Raw genomic sequence first — 27,001 nt, forward strand, 5'->3', positions numbered from 1 at the left:
AGCAGCTGTGCCCAGTGCAAGGCCACCAAGGGCAGGGACAGCCCCCTGGGCCTCCTGGGCACAGGGACTGCCTCGGGGCCAGCACCCCAAAGGCCTTCCTCCCAAGGATGGTTCTTAAAAACTGACGAGCACTCCTGGACCCCTGAGCCCTCAAAAGCAGATTCCCAGGGGACACTGCTAAGTAGCTCCTTGAGTAGCTTAAAGTTTGCTTTCTTGAAATCCAGGGTAGCAACTCTGCTGAACTTCCTTCTCTTTACACCAAAAAGTTTAAACTCCACCGTGTCATGCGAAGGCTGAGTATGCTATCAACTTGTTGATAATTTTGAACACTCATTGAGGGGATATAAGAGGTCCTCCACATAGGTCTAAGGAAGGCAGAAGGTAAATGTCACATGGGGATTTTGTTCTTTTATTGTCTTGTACACAATACAATTTCTTCTACCTTCTGGTGGTATTTTAAATATACCAGTATAATGCTTTTGGGATGCTGCCTCAGAATTATAACTGTGATGACAAATGAGGTGCTGGAAAGATGCATTCGGCTTTCAGGTCTTCAAAGTCTTGTGAGAAAAGACACCAGGCTGACTGTATTTGTTTATGGTAAGAAATCACTGTCAAAGATTAGGATTCGGGTTGGCCTACTTTGAATGATTTTAGTGTGCTTGTGAATATTCCTCTGTATTCTGAGGACCAAATCTGTCACTGACGGCACTGATGACAGGGTTGCAGTTCCCACTGAAATGCAAGGGAACTGAAACTATATCCGTTTCAAAAAAACTGTTGCAAATAAACTTCACACCGCTATCCAAGAGTGATTCATAAAGGAGGAAAACAGAGTTCAGGGTAGTACAGTATTCTGCTTCCCCACCACGTGCTCCAAGAAAAGAATAGATTTTTATGTGGACTGTAGTCTCCAACTGACTACTTAGCTATAGAAGAAAATGGGGAGAAGGTGGAAGAAAGAGGAGAAACATTACATTTTTGAATGGCCAGCTTGAAGTTTAATTATATTTGTTGTTCCTGACCTGAGCAAGAGGTCTTTGAATTTCACGGGTGTAGAGAGAAACAGTCAGTCATCGCTATGAAATGAAATGAAATGAAAATGAAAGGGAGAAGAGAGCATTTGTGAGATTTCACCCATTCAGTGCTAAGAACTCTGTCCATCAGTTTGTTTGCACCAAAGTATAGAGGCCAGGCTTTTATGAAGCCCCTAATCCTAACATGAAGCCCCCAAATATCAAGCCAGTTCTACTAAAAGGATGGTGGTATCTAAGAGGATTTGTGGCTCATGATTTGCTGCATCATGTAATACATAAAAAAGCAAGGGCATCACATGGATGTAGATTGAGGAGTACAAGAAGCTATAAGAAGATGTTCACCAGCAGCCTGTTGATCATTCTTCTTACTTATGTAATAGAGGAGATTTCCAAGTGAGATTTTGGAGGAGGAGAGCTATGGAGATTTGCCAGTGTGTCTGGGAAGACTTCTGAGAACAGATAAACAGATTTGAATTTTAGGGGAAGTCACAAACGCACCTGCTACAACAGCCAGCCAAGATTCAGATGGTCAGTAGTTGATGAAAGGAAAAATTAATCATTCAATCTCTTTCCACTAAATAGGACGTGATAGGTGCCATCACAGGATGGACTGTGAAGAACTATGCAAAAGGGAAGACAGATTAGCTGTAATAGGGAAGAGAAAGCAAGATGCAAAGAGAAAACAACCTGATCAGAGCAACCCAGACAAGAAGAAAAACATCAAATATTCTGTAGCATATGTTATTAAGTACTGATATGTATTAGGCTTGGTAACCACACTTTTTTTCTTGCATAGCAATAGAGCCTAAGCACTTTCAAAAAACAAAACAAAAAACCCTAGCACTATATATATACTTGCACATACATATATATATTCCATGTATTCTTACATAGCATAAAGGTACCTTCCAACAATACTTAGTAATTCAGTGGCATGAAGAAGAAATTGTTTCTTGCCCCAAGTTAGGTGGACAATATCACATCTTTTGAATTAACTCTCACGCTTCTCTAAGACCAATGAAAATAAGAGAATGTAGTCTAGGCAGAAGAGATCCTCTGGACTCTTCCCCTGTAGAAATGCACAAAAAAGAATGAGCGGTGACACTATATGTATTATGAACTGGGAGATGGTGAGAAAGATTATGCTGTAATTTTCATCACTTAGGAATTATAGAATATTAGTGCCCTTAGTAAAGGCCCCTCTAGACTGACAATTTAACTGCAATGTTGCATAATAATTATACAGGCAATATGAAATCTTCAGCAGCTTGTCTACTTTTCACTCTTATCTGCAATCTATTATACTCTGTAGTCTCATAAATGGATATAAAGAAAATGGTTCTGATTTTTTTAAGGCATCACTAAAAATGCTAATTAAACTTGTAATGATGGGCCTGCTGAGGATGGGACATGAAATGCACAAGCTCAAGGATAAAATGTCACACTGGGCCAGTGTAAGGCTTTCTTGAATTTAGAGAAGGACCAGCCATTTCTTGGTTACTGTAGTTTCACGCTGCATTTGTGGTGTGTTTTGCACTGATTTGTGGTAGACTGAAAAAAATGTTGTGGAATTCCATTTGCAAGTGGGAAGTTTCAACAGAATGAGTTTTTCTTTAGGGTAGTATTCAGAGTAGAACAAAAATTAGTATTTATGGCATTTGTCAATCTTTAAGATATGTCTGTGAAAAGAAATTAAACCACCCAAACTCCCTTTTAAAGGAGCTTTTGTATTCCCAGATACCTTATTTGCTTGATAAAGTGTTTTCATCACTTCGTTTGTGTGCATGTTAGCAGCGTCTACACTGTTGGCAGTTTTAACTGCTTGCAGTCTCCAGAGAGAAATATATTTTCACATTTTTTGCACCTATGATAGCTATTTTCTTGTCAGTCATATAGGCTTGACTGCAGAAGATAGAGAGTTGTTTTACTTGCTCGTGCTGCAACAGGTGATGGGCAAACAAGGGATGCACCTACTGTGCTCAGTAAAACGTCATCGATATTACATGAGAAGTGCACTCTCAGGAGGGTTTTACTAGGCCTATAGAAAAAGTTCACGTGGGAATGTGTGAAACTCTGGGATCATTTCCTCTTTGTGGATAATTTGTACATTAGATATACAGTAGCAACCACTTAAACGTATAACCTCAGGGTACAGTAAATCTTTTCGGTTTAGTGGCACTTACCTCCATGGGGATTTCTTTCTATATCCTTGTCATAAATTGGTTTGAAGCAGATGTGTTCATTAATTGGGTCTAATAATGATCATAATTTATTCTCTCTCTACTGCCTGGGATTTTATTCACTATAGAGTTGTCATTTTATGAAGTGCTCGTCTTGAAGGGTAGGCTTGGTGGGGCTCTGTCTTGCAAATAACTGATATACTGAAGTCTATCCATTTCAGTACAGGACCACTACTAACATTTGATAGTAAGGATTGGCAGGATCAGGTCCAACATTTTTTAATATTGTTTTGAAGTACAATAAATTTGCTCATTTTTCCATATGAGTTTAAGCAGTCATTGATACAACAAAAGCCTGGTTGGCTCAGATAACGTTCTGTGAATAGCGTTCATGTAAGAGCAACTTGGCACCACGTATATTTGTTTGAAAAGATAACTGATGATGTTTTAGGGTTATAACAAAATAGCTCTTCTTAAATACATCCTTTTAGAAAAATTGGCTGTATTTATCATGCTCAGAATCTCACCCTAAAAGCTTTTATTATTGTTAAGTCAAGCTCTTACACAACTAATGGTTAGTAGAAATATTTCTGGAACTTTGTTTTTACTTTATTGCCAATCATGATATTTGATTTTAAACATAAATGTTCTCGGCTTGGTTTCATCCTTGTTCCTTTCCTCCTCCTCTCTGCTGCGGTCTTTGGTGATCGTGTTGATTTCCACCCATTCCCCGAGTCTTTTATCTATATACCATTTTCTGCACTCAGATGTTTATGTACTAAAACAGATGGTGGGTTTTGCCTTTTCCCTGGGTAACACTATTACACCTGTATTTAGTTTTTTGCTGCTATTGTTGTTTTCAAGTGTGTGCTGCCATCTATGGAGTAATCATTGAAATAAAGTTGATATAAAAAGATGTTTTATCAAAAGATCATGGAAAACAAGATCTAGCTAGTGGAGGAGGTATCATAGGACAGTTGGCCAGATCTCGAGAAATCCCATTTCTCTGGAGGCCCAGATCTCACAGCAAGCACAGGTGAAAGTATTCCCTTTAGAAAATCAGTGACTTCTAGGAGCTAAGTTATTCAGTAGATCTTAAGGGTCTTTTCCAACCTTAATGATTCTATGGTTCTATTTATACTGGACAAACTATCAGGGCAGCCTGAAAATTAGAATAAGGTCGCTTTGTCCTCTAATCCTGTAAGTCGTTCCTTTTCCTTCCCCATTACCTTTCGCATGTCCTAGTCCTTCAGCAGTTTCCAAGATGTGTTTATTATATCTTTCTTCATTTGCTTTTTAAAGCTTAATTTTAACTCCTTATTCATCCCAGCATCTTGTTAACTGGCTTCATGCCTCTCTCCTGTGTCCAGTTTCAACCTGCCAGGTTCCAGGTTTCCCTCCTTCAGGTCCCTTCAGAATGCAGTACTGAAGATCAGTGCCCATTCTCTCTCTCTTTCATAACATTTTGTTGCTTGATATCTATTTTAGAGTATATATTTATTGCAACACGTTTATTCAAGTTGGTCTGGAAAGCACTTGGAGAAGTAATTTTCTCTGTACTTTTATGAAGTGCCCGTGGGGTATCTGTGCACGTGTAGAAGCTCTCAGCTTTTATCTTGATACTGTTCACATGCTTTTCAGCTTGCAAATTTTTGACTAAAGATTTTAGCACCTTGCAACCTTGGGTAGGGTTAGGTATATGAGTTCCTAGCAATCAGATTGCTATTCATTTGAGTTAGAAGATGTGACAGAGAACAACTATGTCTTTAGGTCTTTCCTTGGCAACAACAGTGTTGTAGTGGGGCTATATTTAACCACTACTGCATAAATGCTTTCTTATAACACAGGACATGAGAATCAAAAGGAAAAGTTTAACCTATATGGATAAAGTATTCTTAAAAACATCTTCTGACATTTTCTTCTTATTGCTGAACTTAGAAATTGATCTTATTTCCCAGCATCAGAGACCAAATGAAGAAAAAAAATCAATGGTGAAGATTGATCAATGTTTTTCAAAACTGACTTAATAAGATAAAAATCAATGCAGCTGTATTCTTTGCCATTATTTTATCACCAGGATCATTCAAACGTGGTAATATTTGATTCTTAAGTTAAATGTAAAAATATTTCAGTTACCTCCTACAGAGGCCAAAAAAAAAACTTAAGGAGGGATTTATTTAGTCAAACTTTGGTTTTCTTTTTAATCCTAATTTTGGAACTTTGAGTTCTACAGAAACTGAGAACAGTTTCATATTTTAAGTGCCAGTATATAATTGTTCCTTTAATCACAGAGATTTAAATAGAACAAATTATTACTTGTATTTGCAAATTACAAGCTCTGATCCTCCCTTCCTCCTGCAAATAGCAGTTCCATCTTGCTTGGTTGAAAGATCTGTACTCGAAAACTTGAAGATAAGCTTGGGCACCTAATTTCCCCTGTGGCAGACTCGCAGTGCTTTGACTTTAGAGCCTTACTGTACAAATGCATTGGCTGATTAATCTTTTTTGGCAAAAATGAATGGGTCATTTGGGGTTTTTTTGTTGTTTGTTCCCCCCCCCCATGACCATTTGCCTTTTCTATCCCCACTGTCCCCAATAATATTAAGATCCCTTACTGATCTATTTAAAGAAAAGTCTTAAAAACTGGCTTGTGTAATGTAAGTGAACCAATCCCTAAGCCATGAGCTTGGCTTAATAGTTGAGAGATTTTTTTTTAAAAATAATTTGCATTTTAATATTTCAATTCCTGTTTACTTCCTGTCTTGGGTTTAGCCCTTTGGGCTCCTAGTTTGAAATTTCTCTTAATAAATGAGGGCTAGAAAATGTCCTTTTAGGGAAGAAAGTCAAGATTCTCACATAATCAGTGGGACGTGTGAACTTAGATTTTTAGGGAAGTATCAGACAGTGAAAGACTCCTGATAAAATCCTAGACATTGGCGACCCTCTGGTAATGATGTCTTTTGTTTTAAAGGTTTATTTCACGAGAACAGAAAGACAGATTTCTGCATAAATGTCTTATTGAATTGAATCCCTATCTGTAAGCTGGGCCAGAATGTCATAAAATAGGAAATGCAAACCTAATAGTAGGTAGACGCAGTTTTTGAGAATACAGGACATAATCAGGTTCTCTGTCGGGCCAGTTACTTTTGCTTCTCTTTTTTACATTCCTTAACTAATTGATAAATGTAGTGAGTTTGCTGCTTTCCTCAAGTAGCTCTGAGCAGCAATACGTACATTTATTGGGAACACAGTCCCATCCCTTCGTTCTCTCCTTCATCATAATCTTCATTATAGACAATATCTGTGATCACATAATGAGAGAGCTTGTACTTGTTCCTCTCCTGTCCCGTTCCTCCTCCCTCTGTACTGTGGGAGAGAAGTAGCATGGCATATTGCGTAGCTAAAAGGTTATCAAGCCTGAATTTGTTACACCTCTGAATTTGGCAGGCAAGTGTTCACAACCACGACAGAAGTACATGGCTCATCACCACATGAAGCTGGACACCCTGAGAAGATAGATGATATTGGATTGGTTTTCTTGTTGCTCTGCAAACAATCAAACAGGCTTAAGCTATGCAATCTGATACTCCCTAATTGACAGCTTTTCCAAGGTTCATTTGTTAACGGAGAGCATGACATGTATTGAAGTTGTTTCTTCATAATGCATTTGGCATTAACAGGAGAAGCTGTCGAACGCCTCAGACATCAGCATCTCAGCAATAAGATACTTCGCCTCCAGTTTTGACTTTCTAACTAGTGACTTTATATTTGCGAGGGCATTTGGAATGAGCATATGAGAGGACAGGACGTAAGAAAAAAGCTTAAATACATTCCCCAAAAGGAAATTTGTGAGAAGGTGTTTCTGCTGCTTGGGACATTTACCTGAGTTTTATGGTTCAACTGTTCTTTTTTCTTTTGCTATAAAACCTTGGTTTCTTCCTTAACAATAAATACTCATTGGGTTTAAAATACTCATTGGGTTTCGGAGAGTTATTTTATTTTGGTAGATTAATAAATAGGCATATCTGATTTTATTTATAGTGATGAAGAATTTGTGTGTAAATGACAGGCTCAAGGGTTTAAGTTGCCTATGCATCCACAAGAGAATGAAATAAAACCCCAAAGAAACCTCTATTTCAAAGAATCCCAGCCTTCCCCCAGATGAAGCCCATGTTTGTTTGAAAGAATAAATTACCTGTGTAGAAGAGACCAGAGGATGATTTCTCTGCTCATCTTGTCGCTGTTTTGCATTTGCTGTTTTCTTGTAGCTAGTTTTCATAAACACTTTCTTAGTTTCTTGGAACACAAATTGCGCCAGAACTCTAACATTCAGGTTGGTTTTTTTTTTTCATTCTGTAAAAGATTTCCACTATCTCCTCTTCCTTGCAACTGTTCGTATGCTGATCCCTGGAAGATGTTCACACAGGGTCCATAAGTACTAATTAAGAGCTTGGTCACAAAACCATCATCATTAATAGCTGCTGCTTCTCCTGCATCCTATGAACTTGATAGTTACAATATGAATGTACCAAAATTATGTGCAAAAAATGTGTTTTAATTTAACTTTGCTGTTCTTACTTAGTGTAAGCATGTTACTCTAAATACTTAGGTTAATTTCTCTAGCACCTAGTTAAGTTTCTGCACGTATTCTTCCTTTGGGGAAGAGTACGTGTCTGGAGAAGTACATGAAATTTTACAGATGTTGTCAAAATAATGAAGGAGTTTCAGTGGTGCTTTGACTAGCATTGTTTAGGAAGTGAAACACAGCTGTTTAGATGAGGAAAAAAATGAATGAATGGGTCAGGACGCCTTCATTTCACAGGAATAAAGAGCCTAGCTTTGACAGAAGTGCCTCTTCACAAAATGCCAGGGAAGAATGAGCAAAGCCAGATTCTGCTTAGAAAAGCCCAGAAACAAACTTTTTGAAAGCCCTGAGGTCTGGAACCTAAGCACATGTGTTATGGTTTAACTACCGAAACCAGCACAACATGTCTCTCCTCCCTCTGTAAACATCAACGACCTGAAGGCCTGCAGCCAAATATTCCTGAGCCTTTGGGGGACATTCTGGACCTGTCTCCATTTAAGTACTTTCTGTTTTACTTGCAAGGTCTGTTGGCAAATGCCATTTGGGTCCCTGGCAAGCACTGACTCCAGAGGCCCTTCTGTCTTGCAGGGCAAGCACAAGCTGCATGTGGACACGGGACTGGAAGGTGCCTGGTGTGGCCTCATCCCCATCGGGAACGCCTGCGAGAGTGTGACCACGACGGGCCTCAAGTGGAACCTCAGTAAGTCAGACACCTCTGGGATGGTGGGTTTGACATTATCCTAACTGCACATTTACACCAGCCTCACCAGTGCTGAAGGGCCTCATGTGTTTGAAGATGGAACACGGCATTGAATCGTTGCCAGGCCATTTTTTTCTAGAACTGAAATTTAAAACAACAACAAAAAAAGAGAAATATATTTAAACCTGAGATATCGCAGGCAGAAACGTGTTTTCCATTTGGGAGTCATTGTGCTGTTTAAATAGAACATTTGTTGAGGTCATGATACATTACCATCTTGACACATTGCCCTCCAGGGAGGGAAAGCCGTGAGTGCCTAAACTCCTGGTTATAAGCCATAAAGTTACAACAGACAAATAATAATGTGATACAGATTATTAAAGCTATCTCACTTCCCCTGAACTGCTTCGCGTATATTGTCTGTTTGTCAACTCTGAATGAATAGATCTTTTTCTTATTTTAAAGTGGGAAAAGGTGCATTTGATCTAGAACAAGGACATTTATCTGTAGAGAAAGGAGGTTTCTTGACCGAAAACAATAGAAACAATCTTCGTCCTCCTGCCCCTTCCTCCCACACTGAGTCATTCAGGATGTATTTACTCTGGAAAATAATGGGGTATTTTAGATAAAGATTCATTGAAACTTAAGGGAAGCAAAACAATAATTGAGAAGCTCTGGCCTTGCAGTCTGATTTACATGGCCAGACTTTAGAGCCATCCCATGTAGAAAAGGCATGTGGTTCTCACAGTTTGCTGTGCAGTGCCCTCATTCGCTAATAATTAATCTGAGGTTGACCCACTCTGCCAGCCAGCAGCACATATGCTAGTCTAGGGAGTGGCTTGTTCCACTGAGGGTTTGAGCATGAGCAGTTAAGGAGGTAGTAGGCATTAGTAGCTTGCTGATGATAAAAGATATAAATATGGCATTAATTTCAAGACATCAGAGACTTACCAGGTGAAGAGCTGTCTGGCTAATGATGTTTTCATCCTTTTAAACTGGATTCTAAGAGCTGATGTATTGTATAAGGGGCGTTCTCTTAATTTGAAAGAGTAAAGTAGTTTCATTTGTACTGATAAGTACAGTTGACAAGTAAGGTACTGAATCTTCATCTGCTCATCTCCTGTTGTGCAATGAATTCTGTGGCCTGTTGCACTGAGGGACTACTCATTTGTCCATAAATGTTCTGCCTCCAGAGTGGGGTGAAAGAAGCTCAAACCAGCCTCACGTTAATGAAGGGAGCATCTCTGAAGCCTATGTCGCTTTGCAAAAGGCTACTGTGTGGATCCAAATGTGGTAGATGCTGTAAGGTGGCAGTCCTTTCTTGCGGTTTTGATTATTGGTTTAAAAAACAAGTTATTTTTCAGATGCATCAGGGTTTTTTTGAGTTTAATGACATAAATTTCATCACATTTACAAGGTGCTCATTAGAAAGATGGTAATTTTAAAGATGGTCTGTCTGCTCCCACAAATGACATAGCTTTGTTACTACTAAATTATGATGGCCTGATCTGCTGAAGCTAAGGAGAAAGGGGTTACTAGTCTAGCTATGCCAGCTGGAGGGGAACGCAGTGGGAAGTACAATGATAACAAATACTAAGTTTGTATCTAGGATTGAGTTGAGATATCAGTTTCTTTGATGTTTGTCATTCTAGTTGTGCTGTAATAAACTTCTTCAGGGTACTTAGAGGCATGGCTAGATATGGACCTACGGGGACTTTTATTACACTTAATTTGGTCTTTTTTTTTTTTTCTTTTTCTGGGAGACAAAAAAGTATTTAAGTGACTGTTTCCTACTTCTTTCATGTTAACGTGACACCACCATCTCTGCTTCTCCCAGTCCTTGTTGCTGTTTGTTTCCAAGAGGAAACCTCAGACCTTTACAGTGTTTTCCTTAGTGATGTGTACACTCCACCCCATTACAAACTACACTTTCAGTCTCAGTATTCATGTTTCTCACAGGTTGTAGTTCCTTCATTTATTTCTCTGCATTATCATGACAGGCATATAAAAAACAAAATAATCTGGTCTTCTTTGAAGATGTTTAATCTGCCTGAGGCACCAAGGTCATTACAACCTGAAACTACTCTTGTGCCCAAGTGACTAGAGCTAACCTTTACTCACCCAAATACAGATTTTTGAATCAGGTTATTGTTCAGATACTGATAAAACAAATTAAAGTGTAGTTGCATCCCCCAAAAGGGAAACCAATATCTCAAATACAGCATGTGGTTAGTTGTGACTTGGTTGGATTTTTTTTCCCTAATAAATAAGCCTTACATTCAGATAACTTGTTTGATATTAGCTTTTATTGTGTTCATGACTTCTGTGCTGCCTGTAGTTTTGCAGTTACTTCAAAAAATGTTAGTCCTCCTGTAAATTGTGATGGAGAAGCAAAGGCTCACCTGGGAAGAAAAGGGAATAAGATACTGAAGTGTGACATGGATGTCAGCATTGCTGCTGATGGCTGGCAGTGGCAGAGCTTTCCCTATTCATTTGTTAATGGCAGTCTGAGCACACACCTTCATAAGTTTCAGTGAATAGAATGGTTTGGTTATAAATTCATTTTTATGTGTAAATCATGAAAAAAATGGCATTTTTAAGCCAAACATGACACGAAAGGCCTTTTTCTCCAGTTTGTTATGGAATTAATTGAATATGACCTAACAAGTTTGTTTTTAAAAAGTAATTTTTGAGTCCTCAAAATATTTGCTTTAAGTGTCTGGGCAATAAACTAATTCCAGAATTTTAGTTTTGTCTGAACAGTCAAAAATGATGCGTTAGGTGAGAGGGGAGCCCTCATTTTTGCAAACAATAATTTCTAGCAACTCAAAACTCAAATAACTGCACGACAAGAAAGAGCTGACTTTGCATCAAGGTTTTTAATGTTTAACACTGATGTCTGTCTGAGCATATCTAGATTACTCTGCTGAATAAAATGTGTAAAACCTTCAAGGGATAGTCAAATGTTATGTGTGTCTAATCTACGGGTCCTGTCAAGAGACTTCATATCCTCTGAATAGAAAAAGGCAAGGATAAATACCTAAGACAGAAGCTGTATTGGGGTTGAGAGTAGGCTACCAAAGGTCTCATTTCAGTGGCTCAATTAGATAAACCTGAAATCTGTAGGTTATTCTGCCAGCAGGGGAACAATGATGTCTTGATTATATTTTTAATATTGCAGAATTCAGTATTTTTTCTTTTGTCTGTGTGAAGATGCAACATGTATGCATGCTTTTATGCATGCTTATCTTATCTTAGTTATTTGCTAGCACTTGGCACAAACAGAACTTTCATCTATTTTAGTTCTCATCTTATGGGTGAAAGAACTTGGAGAAGAAAGTGGAAAATTGATTAGAGAAAATATTTTTTATCCATACTTGCTATTGTGCAGCACACATTCAGAACACATTATAAACATATTCTCTCCACTCCCAAGGGAATACAGATCTTTTCTCTATTAAAATCTGATTTACAGCACAAGAATCAGATGATGCTTTGTCTGATTTGACTCACCTGGCTGCTTGCTGATAACAGCTCCCATGTCTAATAAATAAATAACGAAAAATCCAGTAACACCAGAATTACCCAGTGTTCTTCATTAGGTCCTCAGTGATGCTTTCATGGAAGGTGAATAAGAATGAAGGTAGAAATCAGCTGCACTGTTCATCATAGAAGAGGGTGGAGGGTAATGGTAGGCTTTTCTAGGAAATGGTTCCTTTTCTAGGAAATTACTGTAGGAAATAATCTTGCCAACTAATTTACTCTTCATCCCTATGGCCTTTGATATGCTGTATGTCATACCTATACTGAAAATACCGGCATATGTATAAACTGTGTATGTATGTGATTGTGCTTTCCGGATAATTTTCATGCAAATTTGCTTCTTTAGGCAGGAAGTTAAATTGCTGTAAAATGCTGCCATTCAAAAGAGCACCACTGTCATTTCACTTCAAAAGGCAATAGCAATAACAACGAGAGCAAGACCTTTCTCTAACAGTAGCAACAGAGCATCCACTGACTACTAACTTCACAGGTAGATAAACAGGATCCAAAATCTTTTTGATGCTGTTTACATTATTAGTAAAATTGAAATGTTTACACTGTTTTTTTCACTGGTTTACCTCATTGGGGTTTTGTTGGCATTGCGTTGTAAATGGAACAAAAAGATTACAAGAGCAGTGAGGTTTTATGTCTTGGGAGAAATGTAGAGCCAAAAAGACAAAAGAAAATTAGTAATTTTCTCCTTAAAAAAAAGTCAGAGGGTGAGGAACTGTTCTGGAAAAGGCTGTAAATTAAGATGGACCGGTATCTTTGTGCTAGTGAAGCAGTTTGTATAAGCACTCTGTAACCTGTTTCATAACTGAAATAGTTTATATGGCACATTTTTGCTGCCCCAGTTCATTCTGATTGAGGCAAACTAAGCAGCACTCCCAGGAGTAGCTCTGTTTTCAGTGGCAGCGTAAAAAGCTTCACAGCTGCATTCCCCTCTCCTCTGCTTTCCTCTCCTTCCCTCCCTTCTCATGTTCTTCGCTGGTAGAAGACTCCTAGTCCATCAACTGGGATCTATCTTCAGAGCTTCAGTGATGTATTTTTTCCCTTACTACAGCTCTAAGACCCTGGGTAGGGTGGGGTGACAGAAATGATGCTGCTGCTCCCAAAGCTTCAGGCATTTTTGACCTTTTGCGAGCTATTTGCCTGCAGGAGTGCTGCTGTCTGCCTTCCAGGGTCACATCATTTATTACAATGTGAGGCCTGCTGAAATACTTCTCCAATAAAGCAGATGTTCTGATGGTGGCAGCCTGGCATCCCACTGGGTTACTGCAAGTCAGCAAAAGCAACAATGAGGGCATTGCTTAGCATTGCATGAAATGATTTCGAACCAAAAAGACCATTTGGCGTACATTAAAGGACTGATGAACGCAGAGCTCAGTTGTGCTGGGCCCCTAAAGCTGTATTTGCATTTTTTTCCTGAACAGCAGCTTGTAAACTCAGTCAGATTTTGTGAAGGGGCTTGAAATGGGGATTTGAGGTCACACATTCAGTCCACTTCCATGTATTTCAATGAATGTTTCGAATTAGTGGGAGGGAGATTTGGTTCCAGCTCTTCTTTAGCAGGGTGGCAGGGTCCTGGCATTCAGTTTGGAAAGGCTGCTTTAAGGTGATAAACAGATATGCTCTTCCAGATCACACTGTTGGGGCAACATTGCTGCTGTAGGACTCCACTTGTGGAAAGATTCATGTGAGTACCTTAGTTCTGAACTAGCTTAAACCACTTCCAGTGGTAAGTTTAGCCCAGCTGGATGGCCATCTTTAACGGGACATAGGGAGTATATATAGGATCCTTCTATACAGCACTAATAGGTAGTAAGTGCCAGGAAGGGGTAGAATAAAAAAAACTGAGAGAGGCTTCTCAAGCACAGCTGTGCACAGAGCGGATGGCTCTCCACAACCTAAGTAATACCATCCTGAAGTAAACTGGACAGATTTATGTGTAGCTACATTGCCGTGGCACATTGCAACTATGGAAACTAATTTCATTATTAATATAGAGATGAGAGAGCTATCAAGAGAGCAAAATGCTGTTCTTTCCCTTGTATCCCCTCTGTTACTTCAGTCCCTCCTGCTAATGGAAACGTGACCTGGAGGTATGAGGAAATAGGTGTTCTGCTTCAGCCCAGCTTTGGTGCAGATAATCCTCATCTCCCTGGTGGCACTAGACTGGTGAGAATACTGAAGTCACATGAAAATCAAAAGCAACCTGCTGCTACTGAAGGATGTGAGTTGTAAAGACGAAGCACCTTTCTGGGGAAGAGAGATCTGCAGAAAGCCAGAGAGCTGCCATTTAAATTGGTGGGAGACCAAAGTAATTCTGTGGATTTCAGCGGTGGCTCTGAATTTTCATCAGTGGGTGCGGGGGCAGAATTTGTCCAAGAAAGAGACCTTTGAGTTTATAGTAAAGACATTTAACCGTAAAGGTGTTCTCATCAGTCAGCCTGCCCATATGGATACTGGGAAATCATCTCATTTAGACAACAGCAGAGGCAAAGCTGAAACATAATGGTGTACTTGAATGAAAGTCAGTGAAAAATTGGCCAGAGTACAAATGCTCGTTTGTCTTATCCCTTGCAAATATACTTTGTTTTCATATTTAAATGCCCAGAATCAGCCATAATAAATGTGAATGTCACACTGCCGAGAGATTTCCAAAAACAAGGAAGCTCTCTGAGGCAGGTGGTGAGTTATTGCCAGTTCCCAACATCTCTGCAGAACCACAAAAGGGCAAGGACCAGTAGGAGGACAAATCAATCACATCTGGCTAGAGTCTCCCAGAGTTAAAAAATGAGATGCGTTTGTCTGTGGTGACTCAGTTAATGAACAGGTGTGCTATTTAGATTTTTGAGGGGTTGTTCAAGTAGGTAGGTGTTACCATTAAGAATTGACTCCTCTTTTCTGTTTATCTTTTCCTCCATCTTGCCAGTTCGAGGGAAGGGGGTAGCCAGAAATAGGCGCATAATGCATATCAACTCCTGGCTACGTGGCTGGTGCCATCGTGAGGGTTTTGGCTTTTATGACAATGAGGCATTCTTTGATGACTATAACATGCGAGGGAGGGATGGAATCCACCTGTCTAGAAGGGGCAAGGGAATCTTTAGCAACAGGCTGGCTAACTTGGTGAGGCGGGCTTTAAACTGAAGGACTCGGGGGGTGGGGTCCAAAACAGAAATGCTCATGCCACCACATCCAGCTGGGGAGTAAGTCAGGCCAACCAGAGCAGCAATGGGTGTTCCTTAGCTGTCTCCCAAGATGTGTACCAGAGGAGCAACCACCTCAAGTGTATGTATGTATACAAATGCACACAGTCTGGGAAACACACAGGAACTGGAGCTTCGTGCCTAGTCAGAAGGTTATGATATCATAGGAGTAACTGAGACATGGTGGGACAACTCACATGACTGGGGAATTGCAATGGATGGTTATAGGCTGTTTCGCAAAGACAGGCAGGGAAAAAGAGGTGGAGGAGTCGCACTCTATATTAAGGAAAAACCTCGAATGTATCAAAGTCAACTACGGTGATTGTGAGTGCTCTATTGAATGCCTCTGGGTTAAAATCAGAGGGGTCGTCTCCAAGCAGGACCTTACAGTGGGCATCTGCCACCAACCTCCAAACCACGACGATAAAGCCGATGAAGCAATATTTGGGACACTAAGGCAAGCTTCTGGTCAACAGAACCTGGTTCTCATGGGTGATGTCAACTACCCAGACATTTGCTGGCAGAACAATACAGCAGCTCGCATGTCATCCATCAAGTTCCTGGAATGAGTAGAAGACTGTTTCCTCTTACAAATGTTAGATGTGCCAACCAGGAAGGAGGCGCTACTGGACCTGCTATTCACAAACCAAGAAAACCTGCTTTGTAATATCTCGATCAGTAACAACCTTGGCTGCAGTGATCACAATATTGTGGAGTTAGGGATCCGGCTGAGCATGCTGAAGGTTAGCACCAAGACAAGGGTTCTAGATTTTAGAAGAGCAAACTTCAGCTCGCTCAGAGCTCAGCTGGGAGGGATTCCGTGGGAAGCTTCCATGGAGAATAAAGGAGCCAGTGAGTGCTGGGATTTCTTCAAGAATGCTTTCTTGGAAGCACAAAACCAGTTTATCCCCTATAAAAGAAAGGGAAGTAAGCAGAGGAAGAGGCCCCCTTGGCTCAACCATGAGCTCCTGGGTCTGCTTAAAACCAAAAGAGATGCGTACCAGAGATGGACAAGTGGAAGATTGTCCACTGAGAACTACAAGGGCATTGCCAGAGTGTGCAGAGATGCAGTTAGAAAGGCAAAAGCTCAACTTGAATTGGAACTGGCCAGAGACATCAAAAATAACAAGAAGGGGTTCTTCCAGTATGTAAGTTGCAAGCAGAAATAGAAGGAAAACATAGGCTCACTGTTAAACAGTAGAGGTGAATCAGTCACCAACAATGCTGAAAAGGCAGAGGTTCTCAACGCCTTCTTCACCTCTGTCTTTACCAACAGTGTTGGATCCCAGGCGTTGAGAATGAAAATCCAGGAGGATCCAAACACAGACCCACCATCAGTGAAGAAGGAGTTAGTATGTGAATTATTACAAGAGCTTGACCCCTACAAATCGATGGGCCCTGATGCCATCCGCCCGAGGGTGTTGAGAGAGCTGGCTGATGTCATTGTGGGGCCACTCTCTATAATCTTCGAGAAGTTGTGGAGATCGGGGGATGTCCCAGAGGACTGGAAGAAAGCAAATGTTACCCCTATCTACAAGAAGGGCTCAAGGGAGGATCTGGGTAATTAGAGGCCCAGCAGTCTTACTTCAGTCCCTGGGAGAGTTATGGAACGGATCCTCCTGGGGGCCATCACGAGTCAAATGAAGCATGTGATTGGGAAAAGCCAACACAGCTTCACCAAGGGCAGATTGTGCCTGACAAATCTGGTGGCCTTCTATGATAAAGTGACCTGCTTGGTTGACGTGGGGCGAGCGGTCGACGTTGTCTACTTGGACTTCTCCAAGGCTTTCGATACGGTTCCCCACGGCCTCCTCCTGGAGAAACTGATGCGTTATGGCCTGGACAAGTGGTCTGTGCAGTGGGTGAGGAATTGGCTGATGGGCCGCACCCAAGGGGTGGTGGTAAATAGCTCTTTTTCAAACTGGCAACCCGTCACAAGTGGGGTCCCCCAGGGATCGATATTGGGCCCAACGCTATTCATTATCTTCATAAGTGATCTGGATGATGGGATCAAGTGTACACTGATGAAGTTTGCTGATGACACCAAACTGAGTGGGGAAGTAGACACTCTAGAAGGGAGAGCCACCCCGCAGGAAGATCTGGATAAGCTGGAAGAGTGGGCTAACAAGAACCTTATGAAGTTTTAACAAGGACAAGTGTAAGGTCTTGCACCTGGGAAAACATAATCCAGGAGTGCAGCACAGACTGGGAACCACCTGGCTGGAGAGCAGCTCCGTGGAAAGGGACCTGGGGGTCCTGGTGGACAGGAAGCTCAACATGAGTGAACAGTGTGCTGCTGCGGCCAAGAAGGCCAGTAGGATGCTGGGTTGCATCAAAAAGGGCATCACCAGCAGAGATAAAGGAGTCATTATCCCACTCTACTTAGTGCTTGTCAGCCACACCTGGAATACTGTGTACAGTTCTGGTCCCCGTTTTACAAAACAGATGTGGACAGGCTGGAGGGGGTCCAGAGGAGGGCCACCAAGGTGATCAAGGGTCTGGGAAGCCTGCCGTATGAGGATAGGCTGAGAGAGCTGGGCTTGTTCAGCCTTGAGAAAAGGAGGCTTAGAGATGATCTCATCACTGTGTACCAGTACTTAAAGGGGAGCTACACAGAAGATGGAGACTCCCCTTTTACAAGGAGTCACATGGTGAGGACAAGGGGTAACGGGTACAAGTTACTCCCAGGGAGATTCCGATTGGACATGAGAGGCAAATTTTTCACAATGAGAACAGTCAGTCACTGGAATAATCTGCCCTGGGAAGTGGTTGACTCCGCTACGCTGAACACGTTTAAGACTCAGCTGGACATGGTGCTGCGGCATCTCGTCTAGATTGCGCTAGAAAGGTTGGACCAGATGATGCTTGAGGTCCCTTCCACCCTGGTATTCTATGATTCTGTGATTCTATGATTTCCCATTTGTTTATGGACCTTTTAGTTCTGTTTATTTTTTAGTACATACTGAGGTATGTGATTGATCTCTTCTCCCCAAAAACATGACACTGAGGGAAATTAATTCCTCTGCAGTGATCTATTCCTGTACCTTAATGGCAAACAGTTCTGGCTATTCCCTCTACAGTATCTCAATTCTTCATTCTCTGCTCCCATTGTAAACATTTTGCATGTTTTATCTGAGGAGGCCCTGCTGTCTCCCAGTTTTTGCCTCTAGATGTTTGTGGGAAAGAAGAGGTTGATTTTTCTTTGCTGTGATATGAAGTTCTGGAGAGGACAAAAGTCTGGTGGATGTCGTCACTGACTTTTGTTGTATGCTTCTAGAAAGTTATGTTTTGGCTGTAAGTTGTTTATGGCATCCTGATGTGTAATTAATAAGCCGTTAACAACTGACTGTAGTGCATGTGCTCTGGAACTATAATTTTAGATGTACATACCAATTACAGACTGCTAAGCAAATCTATTGTTTTCAGGTGAGTTGGAAAATACAAATTTCTGATAGATGAATAAGTGTCTTGCCATAGAAGCAGCTGTGGCTTCTTTGGGGCGGTAAATACACTTGGGGGATTCAGGGCAACAGCAGGAAGGGGAAGAAAAAAGAGAGAGAGAGTGGCAAAACTGGGGTGTGAGGAGATTGCACTCGGGATTAGAAACATGTTTTGGAGGGAGGAAGGGGCAGATAACATCAAAATGTGGGTAGATAGGAATACAGAGATTGAGAAAATGAGAACAGAGGTGTTTTAAGTAGACAGTTGACATCTTCCCTTTTGAAGCACTGAATTGAGACCAAAATTTCTCAGTCTTGTTATTTCTCTGCTGTTAGCAATATCTCCCTCATTTTCCACTGCTGTCCAGGCACAATAACATAATTCTACTGTCAGTAAACTGGTCAGCTCAAGTGATGCAGGCCTGTCCACAGGATCTGCCTGGGTATTGATCCAACAGCAAAAGATGGCATTAGACATTTGATTTGAAAACAAGAAGGAAAACTCTTTACTTGCACTCTTATGGCTACCAATTCAAGACTCTCAAATTAGGGAAAACCAGAAACGGAGAAGTAAAATTAAGTAGTGGTTTTGGATGTAATCGTGCTTGTAGATTCAGGACACCAGCATCATTCAGTGTCCCGAGTGCGTTCTCTGGGAATGAATCTGGAGCTGTAGTTGAAGGTGCAGATGTGTACAACCTCAGCCTCTCCCACTGCAGAAACTGAGATACCTGGGAGGAATAAGGTGAAGTACTGCTGAAACGTGGGATTTTCTTGTGGTTCAGGCAGTTGATTGTCTGGAGTTTTTACTCTATGCAAGTACTTCAGCTGCTTGCAAGTTAGCTGTTCATTTCTCTTAGCACTCGAGCTGAGCCCTCGGCACTCTGACATTCCTGAGAGCTCTGCCTGGGTCCTGTAAAGCACAGGATACTCCAAAATGAAAGCTGTAGTATCATCTTTAAGATACCTACTTTCGACGTTAACGTGTCTGTGCCTTTGCTCTGGAACAGTTTAACAGGTGCAATGGCATTATCGATTCTGTTGTAATGAGCAACATACAGAAGCCCGTGAGGAATTTAATATGCATGCATTCAATACAGTTTAAATCTATGCAGTAAATAAGGCATAAAGCCCTATGATAAATCAGGGCTCAGAGTGGGTCAGTTAAGAGAATACTATTTACTGAAAGCGTCTGGCCTGCTTGGTTAGTGTGACTGTATAATTAAAGGATGAACGCTAAAGAACCTGAATTAAAATTTCACAGGTAAACTTTAATTCTGGCATCCCGTAGCTCTCAAGTCCATGACTTTGCAGCCTTAGCATTTCTTAAGAGTCATCTTCCGTGTGTATTATGTTCAAGTGAATGTGGGTCCCTGTTCTGTTAACAGGTAACTGTATGTAGCACATCACATTGTATCAACACCAGTCTGGGTCAGTATATGGTAGCTGAGTTTCCTGTGTTATCTACATTTTGAAGCTTTTCCTTGTGTTTAATAAGAAAATATTGATAAAACCAATGAAAGCTTCCAAACAAGTCCAAATATTTTTAGTATATTTTAAGGGGGTGGTGATACATGTCATAAAACAAATAGTAAATCCAAATAAATGGGGGTGGAATGGATGTCAAGAGATCTTACCATCCGTGTAGCTTTCCTGTGGCATCACTCCTGAAAAACCTAAAAAAAGGTTCCTCTTTTATAAGCTTTCAGTGTTGGGGGCTCCTTCATAACAGGTTCTTCAGAAAGTCTTCTCCAATTAGATTTTTTTTTTCCCTTTCTGTATTCTGTGGATACAGTATGTGATAAATATATTCTCATGCTATTAAGCATTAGAACACAGCATTTATAATCTAATTGCCAATAAGAAATCTCAGAATTGTACATTTAGGTTTCCCAAGTGTAGGGCATAACTCTATAATTTACGCAGGCACCAGCAATACCACTGTATCACAGCTGATTGGCATGCCATTTAATGATGCTGTTTATAAGACAATTTTCTAATCAGCTGCGTGAACACTCATCAGGAGCTTGCTTCTTGATTTAAAGCAGAGGAGTTGGAGAGAAAGTTAGGGTTTGTTTTGCTTATAAAAACAAACCGGGGGAAAAAGCAAGTTATAAAGAGAAATATCAGGGGGGGTGTTCCATTTTATAAAGCATTGATACAGTAAAAAAAAAAAGGCAAAACAATTATAGAGAGCTTTGATATCATGAATCTGGATTATGCATTTAATAGCTCAATGTAGAGTTAAAAACTCATGTGGCATGAATGAGTCAGTATTCGTCATGGTATTTCTTTCATGTATTTTGAAATGGGATGATGATAGCTTAAAGGTTAACATTGGTTTTTAACAGGTGCTACATTTCCAGTCATCATTTAATAATAATTATGTGATTTGATATTGTAGATAGTCTGTTGGGTCTAGTCAGTTGAAGCTGAAGCACGGTCAGTTTTTCCTTTCATTTCCCAGGTCAAATTCTAGTTTTCATCCCAATAAATTTAGCCAACTCTCTCTCCCACTCAAAGAATAATTAATTATTCCTTGCCTTCTTCCTATCTATTTCATTCTTTTGTTCTGTAATAGACAGAATAGCTTTAATTTTAGAAATGTTATCTAAAACACATGTAAGCTGGGTCAAGTGTGTCCGGCATGGAAACAATTCATTACATGATTTAAGAGGTTTTAACAAGATGAGATTCAGCTGACCTGCACAATTTATGAATACCTTTGGTACACACAAATAAAGTACCTCTTCCAAATTTATCCCCACATAATCATTGTAAAACCCTTGAAAACCACCTTGCCATCCTGTGGTCTGTATATCCAACATATGTTGAAGAATTCATGTTTTATGAAAACATTAGAGCTTAATACCGAGCTTGTGGAATTAATGAGAGAATTGGACATCGACTTTAATATTAGTATGTTAATCTGGAGGTGCCTCTGTCCCTTCCTTCACTGAACTAGGATAACTTAAGCCCCTGATTCATCAGAAGATTTAGGCATCCATGTATTTTCATACATGTGACTAGTTCTGTGGAATATAAAGGGATTATTCAGTGGGTAAAGTTAAACATGTGCAGAAGTACTTCCTACAAGTCAAACTCTGCAGCGGGAGATATAACCTTCAAAAATGCCTGAAATGGCTTTTCTGTATGTAAAGTAAGGTGGTAGTGACTTTAATCTCCGTCTCCGGGGTTAGCTGTCAGTGCTGGTTCCTATTCGAATATCTCTTCTCACTTGCCAATGCTATAAAGCTCCCTTTTCTAGCTCTGCACATCTTTTATGTATTGCTGGTTGGCTGTAGTAATTTACATGAATTCCTCCTGATTTTACTGTTGAATGCCTGGGCAAAGTATGAAGACATGGTAAGACAAATGACTTTCAAATACTTCTCGCATCTGGCTTCTTTACGTGTAGTTCAACAGATGTGGTTTCCTACCAATACGGCTGTCAGGTCCATGCATCAAGTAAATTTTTCATATCGGGATTCTGGAAAAAAGAGTGCTGGATACCACCCAGAATTTTTAAACAATAATAAGGTTTTCATTAAAATAGCCAAAAGCATTAGAATATGGTACATGTCTGCATAGTTGTAAGAAAACAAAACACTCTGGATAGAGTGAATCAACCACAGTGGATTTTAATTTTTTTTTTTTTACAGTGCTAAAAATTTGCCACAGTTTTGTGGCTTTGTCTGCCACATGCAAAGCAAGATTTTCAATCCACGTTTAAAACCATGTATGCAGCCAACGCAAGGCACTCACTAGGGAACAGGGAAAATTTTCCACATCATGTTATGGGCTGGAATGTATGAAATACTAACATCAACATAAATCTTAGTTGTACTAGAATAATTAAGCATTGTTCCTTTTTTAAAATATGAAGGGTTGCTGTGTTTACCTTTTAACATTCCAAAAGCCTGCAAACTGTTTTTTGGCAAGTGCAAATCAACAAATGCTGGCAATACTCTGAAAGACAGCTTTCTGTTGTGAGCTTATGTAGAGATGTATATTGCTCATTTGCAGGGTACAGTAGGAGGGTTGGTTGGTTCTTCAGAGCTTGTGCGTGCCACTTTCTCTTTGCTGCTGCCTTTTGCTACCCTGCGTGTTTATGTTAGTATAGTTCTGGAACAGACCTGGTCCATTTAAGACTTGCTTTGGATTTTGGGGAGCTCTCCTGCTGGTAATTAATTTTGCATCCCAAATATCTCAAGCAAACATTGTTGTCGGTGAATCCCTAGATTAGCTTGTGTTCCTTTTAACGCCTCCACAATTACTTTAGTGTCCCAGCTAAAATCACCTCAGAAGAATTTTACTCACTGTTGTGAAATTCGCTTTTTCCAGTTTATGCCATTCTCTAACTTCCTGGGGTAATGATTCTCTAGATGTTTGTCAGTCTTGGTTTTGCACCCATGTTTCCTGAATTTCTCTGCCATTTTTGTGGTCTACCTCCTCTGACGCCATTTTCAACAAATCCTTCAGAAGTTACTAATAATGCAGGCAGTCTTTAAAAAAAAAAAAAAAAAAAAAAACAAAAACAAAACAGAAACAAAAAAAAAAAACCCAAAAATGTAATCGTTATCACAGCACAGCACCACTTGCTGGCTCAGTGGGTAGCACCCCAGGCTGGGGATCCAGCGGTAGGGCTGGAACACATCATTAGCTCTCATTAGTGTACTGTCTCTCTTCTCCTACTGTTTGTCTTGTTAACCCTTTGGGGCAGGGACTGTTGACTATGCTGGGTCTGTTCGGTGCACCCTGTCCTGCCTGGTAGTCACGTACTACAGGGATAAGCATAATTAATTGCAATTGGGAGATGACTTCTGGGGCTACAGCTGGAAGTTAATACCATGGAATGATTCCTGATTTTAAATAAATGCATATTCTGTATGTGTTAGAGGCTGCATCTGGATTATTATCTTCAGAAATTGTACTGTGGAAAGAGAAGAAAATCATTGTTTAACATACAGTGCCATCTACAGAATAGGTTGTGTAGCCTGCGCTTCATACATTATATGGGGGTTTTTGGTTGTTTTTTTCTTGGTTTGTTTCTTTTTTTGTCACAGCACAGTTGACATTCATGGCTAGAGAGGTAGTAGAAGTTTTTAGCAGAATTGGAGGATGAGGATGAGAGTTCAAGAGCCCTGGGGCCTGGCTGAGCTCCTGCTGAAGTGCTGGGGTGCAGTTCCTGCTCTCTCAGCCGCTGCTGCTTGGGAAGTCGATTCTGTCACCCAGGATGCCCAAATGGGAGGTGGTTTGTGTTTCATCAACAGGCTTCAACAACAACACCAGTTATTGGCTTTCTCTTAGAAGCCTAAATTGTTGGGGTTTGTGTTTTGGGGTTTTTTTAATACAGCTTTTTCTAGAAATGCTGCAACTGCAGCTAACTTTCCTAGCAAGTGTATGACCTGCTACAGTGGTCCGACAGGCACACAGAGGTGGAAAAAGCAGGGAAGAGACCAGAGAGGAAAAAGTCCATCTGGGATCATGTTGTGAACTTTAGGTATAGTAAAGCACCCTGTCAACTGTGCTCTCTGTTAAAAGTCAATTTAAATGTGGGGGAGAAGGGGAGGGTGTCCTCCCATGTTGTCATCTAAGCACATGCTGTAGAGAAGGCTGGTAAGTAGCGGTTGTGTGTTTGCATGGTTCACTGGCTGGAATGACAGTATTGGCGTTGCAGGGAGAGCTGGATTTAATCCCCCAAATCTTTAGAGTGCTCTTCATTAATTTTGGTGCAGAAAGCTGGATATTATCATATTTTTTAAAAAGACAGAAAAGGTGAGAGAATACACAAATATCACTCCTTCCACTCTCAGGAATTCATTATTTACGTAATACAGCAAATTAAGTTATTGTAGTCACTGCAGAACAAACTGTTTTCTGTCCTCTTTTGTCTAGCTTCTGAATGTTGGAAGTTATCTGACCTTTAAGCTGTTACTAGCTCAGGACCCACTGTTTGGCATCTTCAAATTAGTGGAGTTGAAAAGGAGAAAAAGGAAGGGAGGGATGAGAATGAATTCTGACATCCAGGGCAGATACGAAATAATTTTCTGGCAGGCGATCTTGCAGAGGAGAAGGAGGAGGGAAAAAAAAGAGGGGGGTCTTTTTTTTTTTTTTTTTTTTTTTTAGTTAGATGTGAAATTCAATGTATTTAAAGTAGGAGCAGAGATAGACTAGGAGGCTGAGTGTCTGAGACAGCTGAAGTTGCGTGTTAAATAGAGTTTATGAGACTACTCTGCCATTTCTCACCTGCACTGTCATAGTCAGTACATGTGAGTGTGTAGGTGAGTAGGGGTGTATGTAAATAATAATTCCTCTTTATTTAATATACATTAAACCTGAAAAGGGACAGAAATATGAGTTAGCAGAGTGCTACAAAATGCGAAGGTAATTATGTAGTAGTTATCCTCAACATCTCCATCTTTAAAGTGGTTTTGAACTGCTTAAGTGCAGCAGTTACTGCAGACTGTGATTAGATAAATGGATGCAAATGGTAATTGTAACTGATGAATGATTGATGATGGCTTTATATGTTTATCATTATATACCGTTGTAAACAGTTTCTTCCTCAGCAAGGATGGAGCCTGTAGGCAAAATGATGATGTATCGAATATGAATTCAAACTGTAATATTTCAAAGAGTATACAGGGCCAATATTCTAGGCTGGGATAACAACAAAGCTGTTACCTGAGGAACTGGTGAACTTTGCCATTGATATCAACGGGCTGAGCACCTAACTTCTTCCAGCTGACGTTCAGGGGCTGAATACAAGCGCAGCTGGGAAGGTGGGTTATTAGGGGAGAGCTTGAAAGTGCAGATGGGGAAGCTGAGCACTGCTGAATGATGGCTTTGGGTGGGGAAGACCTACCAATCCACTGCTCAAAAGAAGAAGAGGAGATGCTGTTTCTATTCGTTCTTCTATTGCTTCTTATGGCTCCTGCCTTTCTTCTCAACTTACCAGTGTCCTGTCTCCTCAAGTTAAAGTCAACCTTTGTGAATTCTTCTGCCCTGTAGATCATTAAGGTCTATGAGACATTTACAATGCAGTATTTGACACCCATGGGAGTGAATGTCATACACCCCCATTGTAAGAGCCATTTGGGACAAAATAAGTATGTTTGGATAATTGGAAGTTGATGGGAACAAGGAGACAAACAAGGATGTCCCTAGAAAAGCAGGGTGGGATAAGAGGTTCATATAATCTGAATGATGCTATAATTCTATTTGATTTGTCACCTGCCATTTGCTAATTATTAATCACAGTAACAACATTTGGAAGTTAGATTAATTTAAAGGGTTTTTTATTGCAGCAGCTTGAGTTTAATATCAGCTCTTTGTGTATCATACAATGCAAAGAGTAACCTGTGGTAATTAAATTACAGGCTAAGTCTTCATTCTACATAAATTGTTCTATTCACTGAGGAAAAAATAAGCAGGATATTACCAAAGAAAAGCCCCAGATCATTAGCAGCCTCTGCTCCCCACTCTGTTCACTTCACCTGCAGTGCTGAAATCTGTCTGTTATTTTTCCTATGGCATTGTAGAACTGACAATGAACTTGTGACTTTTCTGTCATGTGCCTGCCCTTGGGCTTGTATAAAAGAAGTGAATTAGGTTCTGATTTGTTGACCTTTTAGATGCAAGGGAAATGGTAGTCCTGTTTGCTTACACAGGAAATGCTGCCAGGCTATTGTCTGCATTAACCTTTGTGGAGCACCCTGATGTGATTGTTACCCTCGCACCAGCACCACAGATGCCAGGGAGAATTGAGAAGGGATAAATTGGAGGTGCCATGCAAAACAGCTCAGCTAAAGACATTTTTCTCCTACACTGAAGAAAAGGTATTCTGTATGTGTTTAACTGCTTAGCTGGTCTGTGAGTCCTGTAATTTGCTTAGCCAAACAGAACTTCAAAACAGATGGTTTCTAAATTTGGGGAAAATAACCATTTCAGTATTTTTTCCCTGTGCAGTCTGCAGTTATGCTTTAGTACTGAAATTATTTTAAAATTAAACCGGAAAATAAAATTGGGATCTTTACCAACTGAATACTAATTTCAGGAACATACAATTTTTTGTATGTGTTAGGTTTTCATCTGCACATTTAGCCTAAGATTTGTTTATGCTCTGATTTAGTGTTTCTTGCTGCTTACTTGCATAAACACTACCAAATCAGTCAGTCGGAGTCACCAGCGCATTTAGCTCCCAGCTGCATTTGCTAATAAAAGGAAGAATGACAAGTTCCCTCCTTCGCAGAGGAGGAAGTGGAGAAACATAAGGAAATAATTCATTGCACTTACATAGCACCT

At 40.4% G+C, this 27,001-nt stretch overlaps 1 protein-coding gene across 1 annotated transcript in view; it reads left to right on the forward strand.

The window, feature by feature from the left end:
- The window catches only part of TPK1 (thiamin pyrophosphokinase 1), a gene marked incomplete at its 5' end in the record, with an annotated part of 308,235 nt that overhangs the window by 233,473 nt on the left and 47,761 nt on the right, over positions 1 to 27,001 (forward strand). The window contains one exon of the mRNA XM_082337756.1: positions 8,391 to 8,502. Within this exon, the coding sequence (XP_082193882.1) occupies positions 8,391 to 8,502 (112 nt within the window). The remainder of the gene's footprint in view (positions 1 to 8,390; positions 8,503 to 27,001) is intronic.

The sequence above is a fragment of the Platalea leucorodia genome (assembly GCF_965183815.1).
Source record: "Platalea leucorodia genome assembly, chromosome: 1".
NCBI lineage: Eukaryota > Metazoa > Chordata > Aves > Pelecaniformes > Threskiornithidae > Platalea > Platalea leucorodia.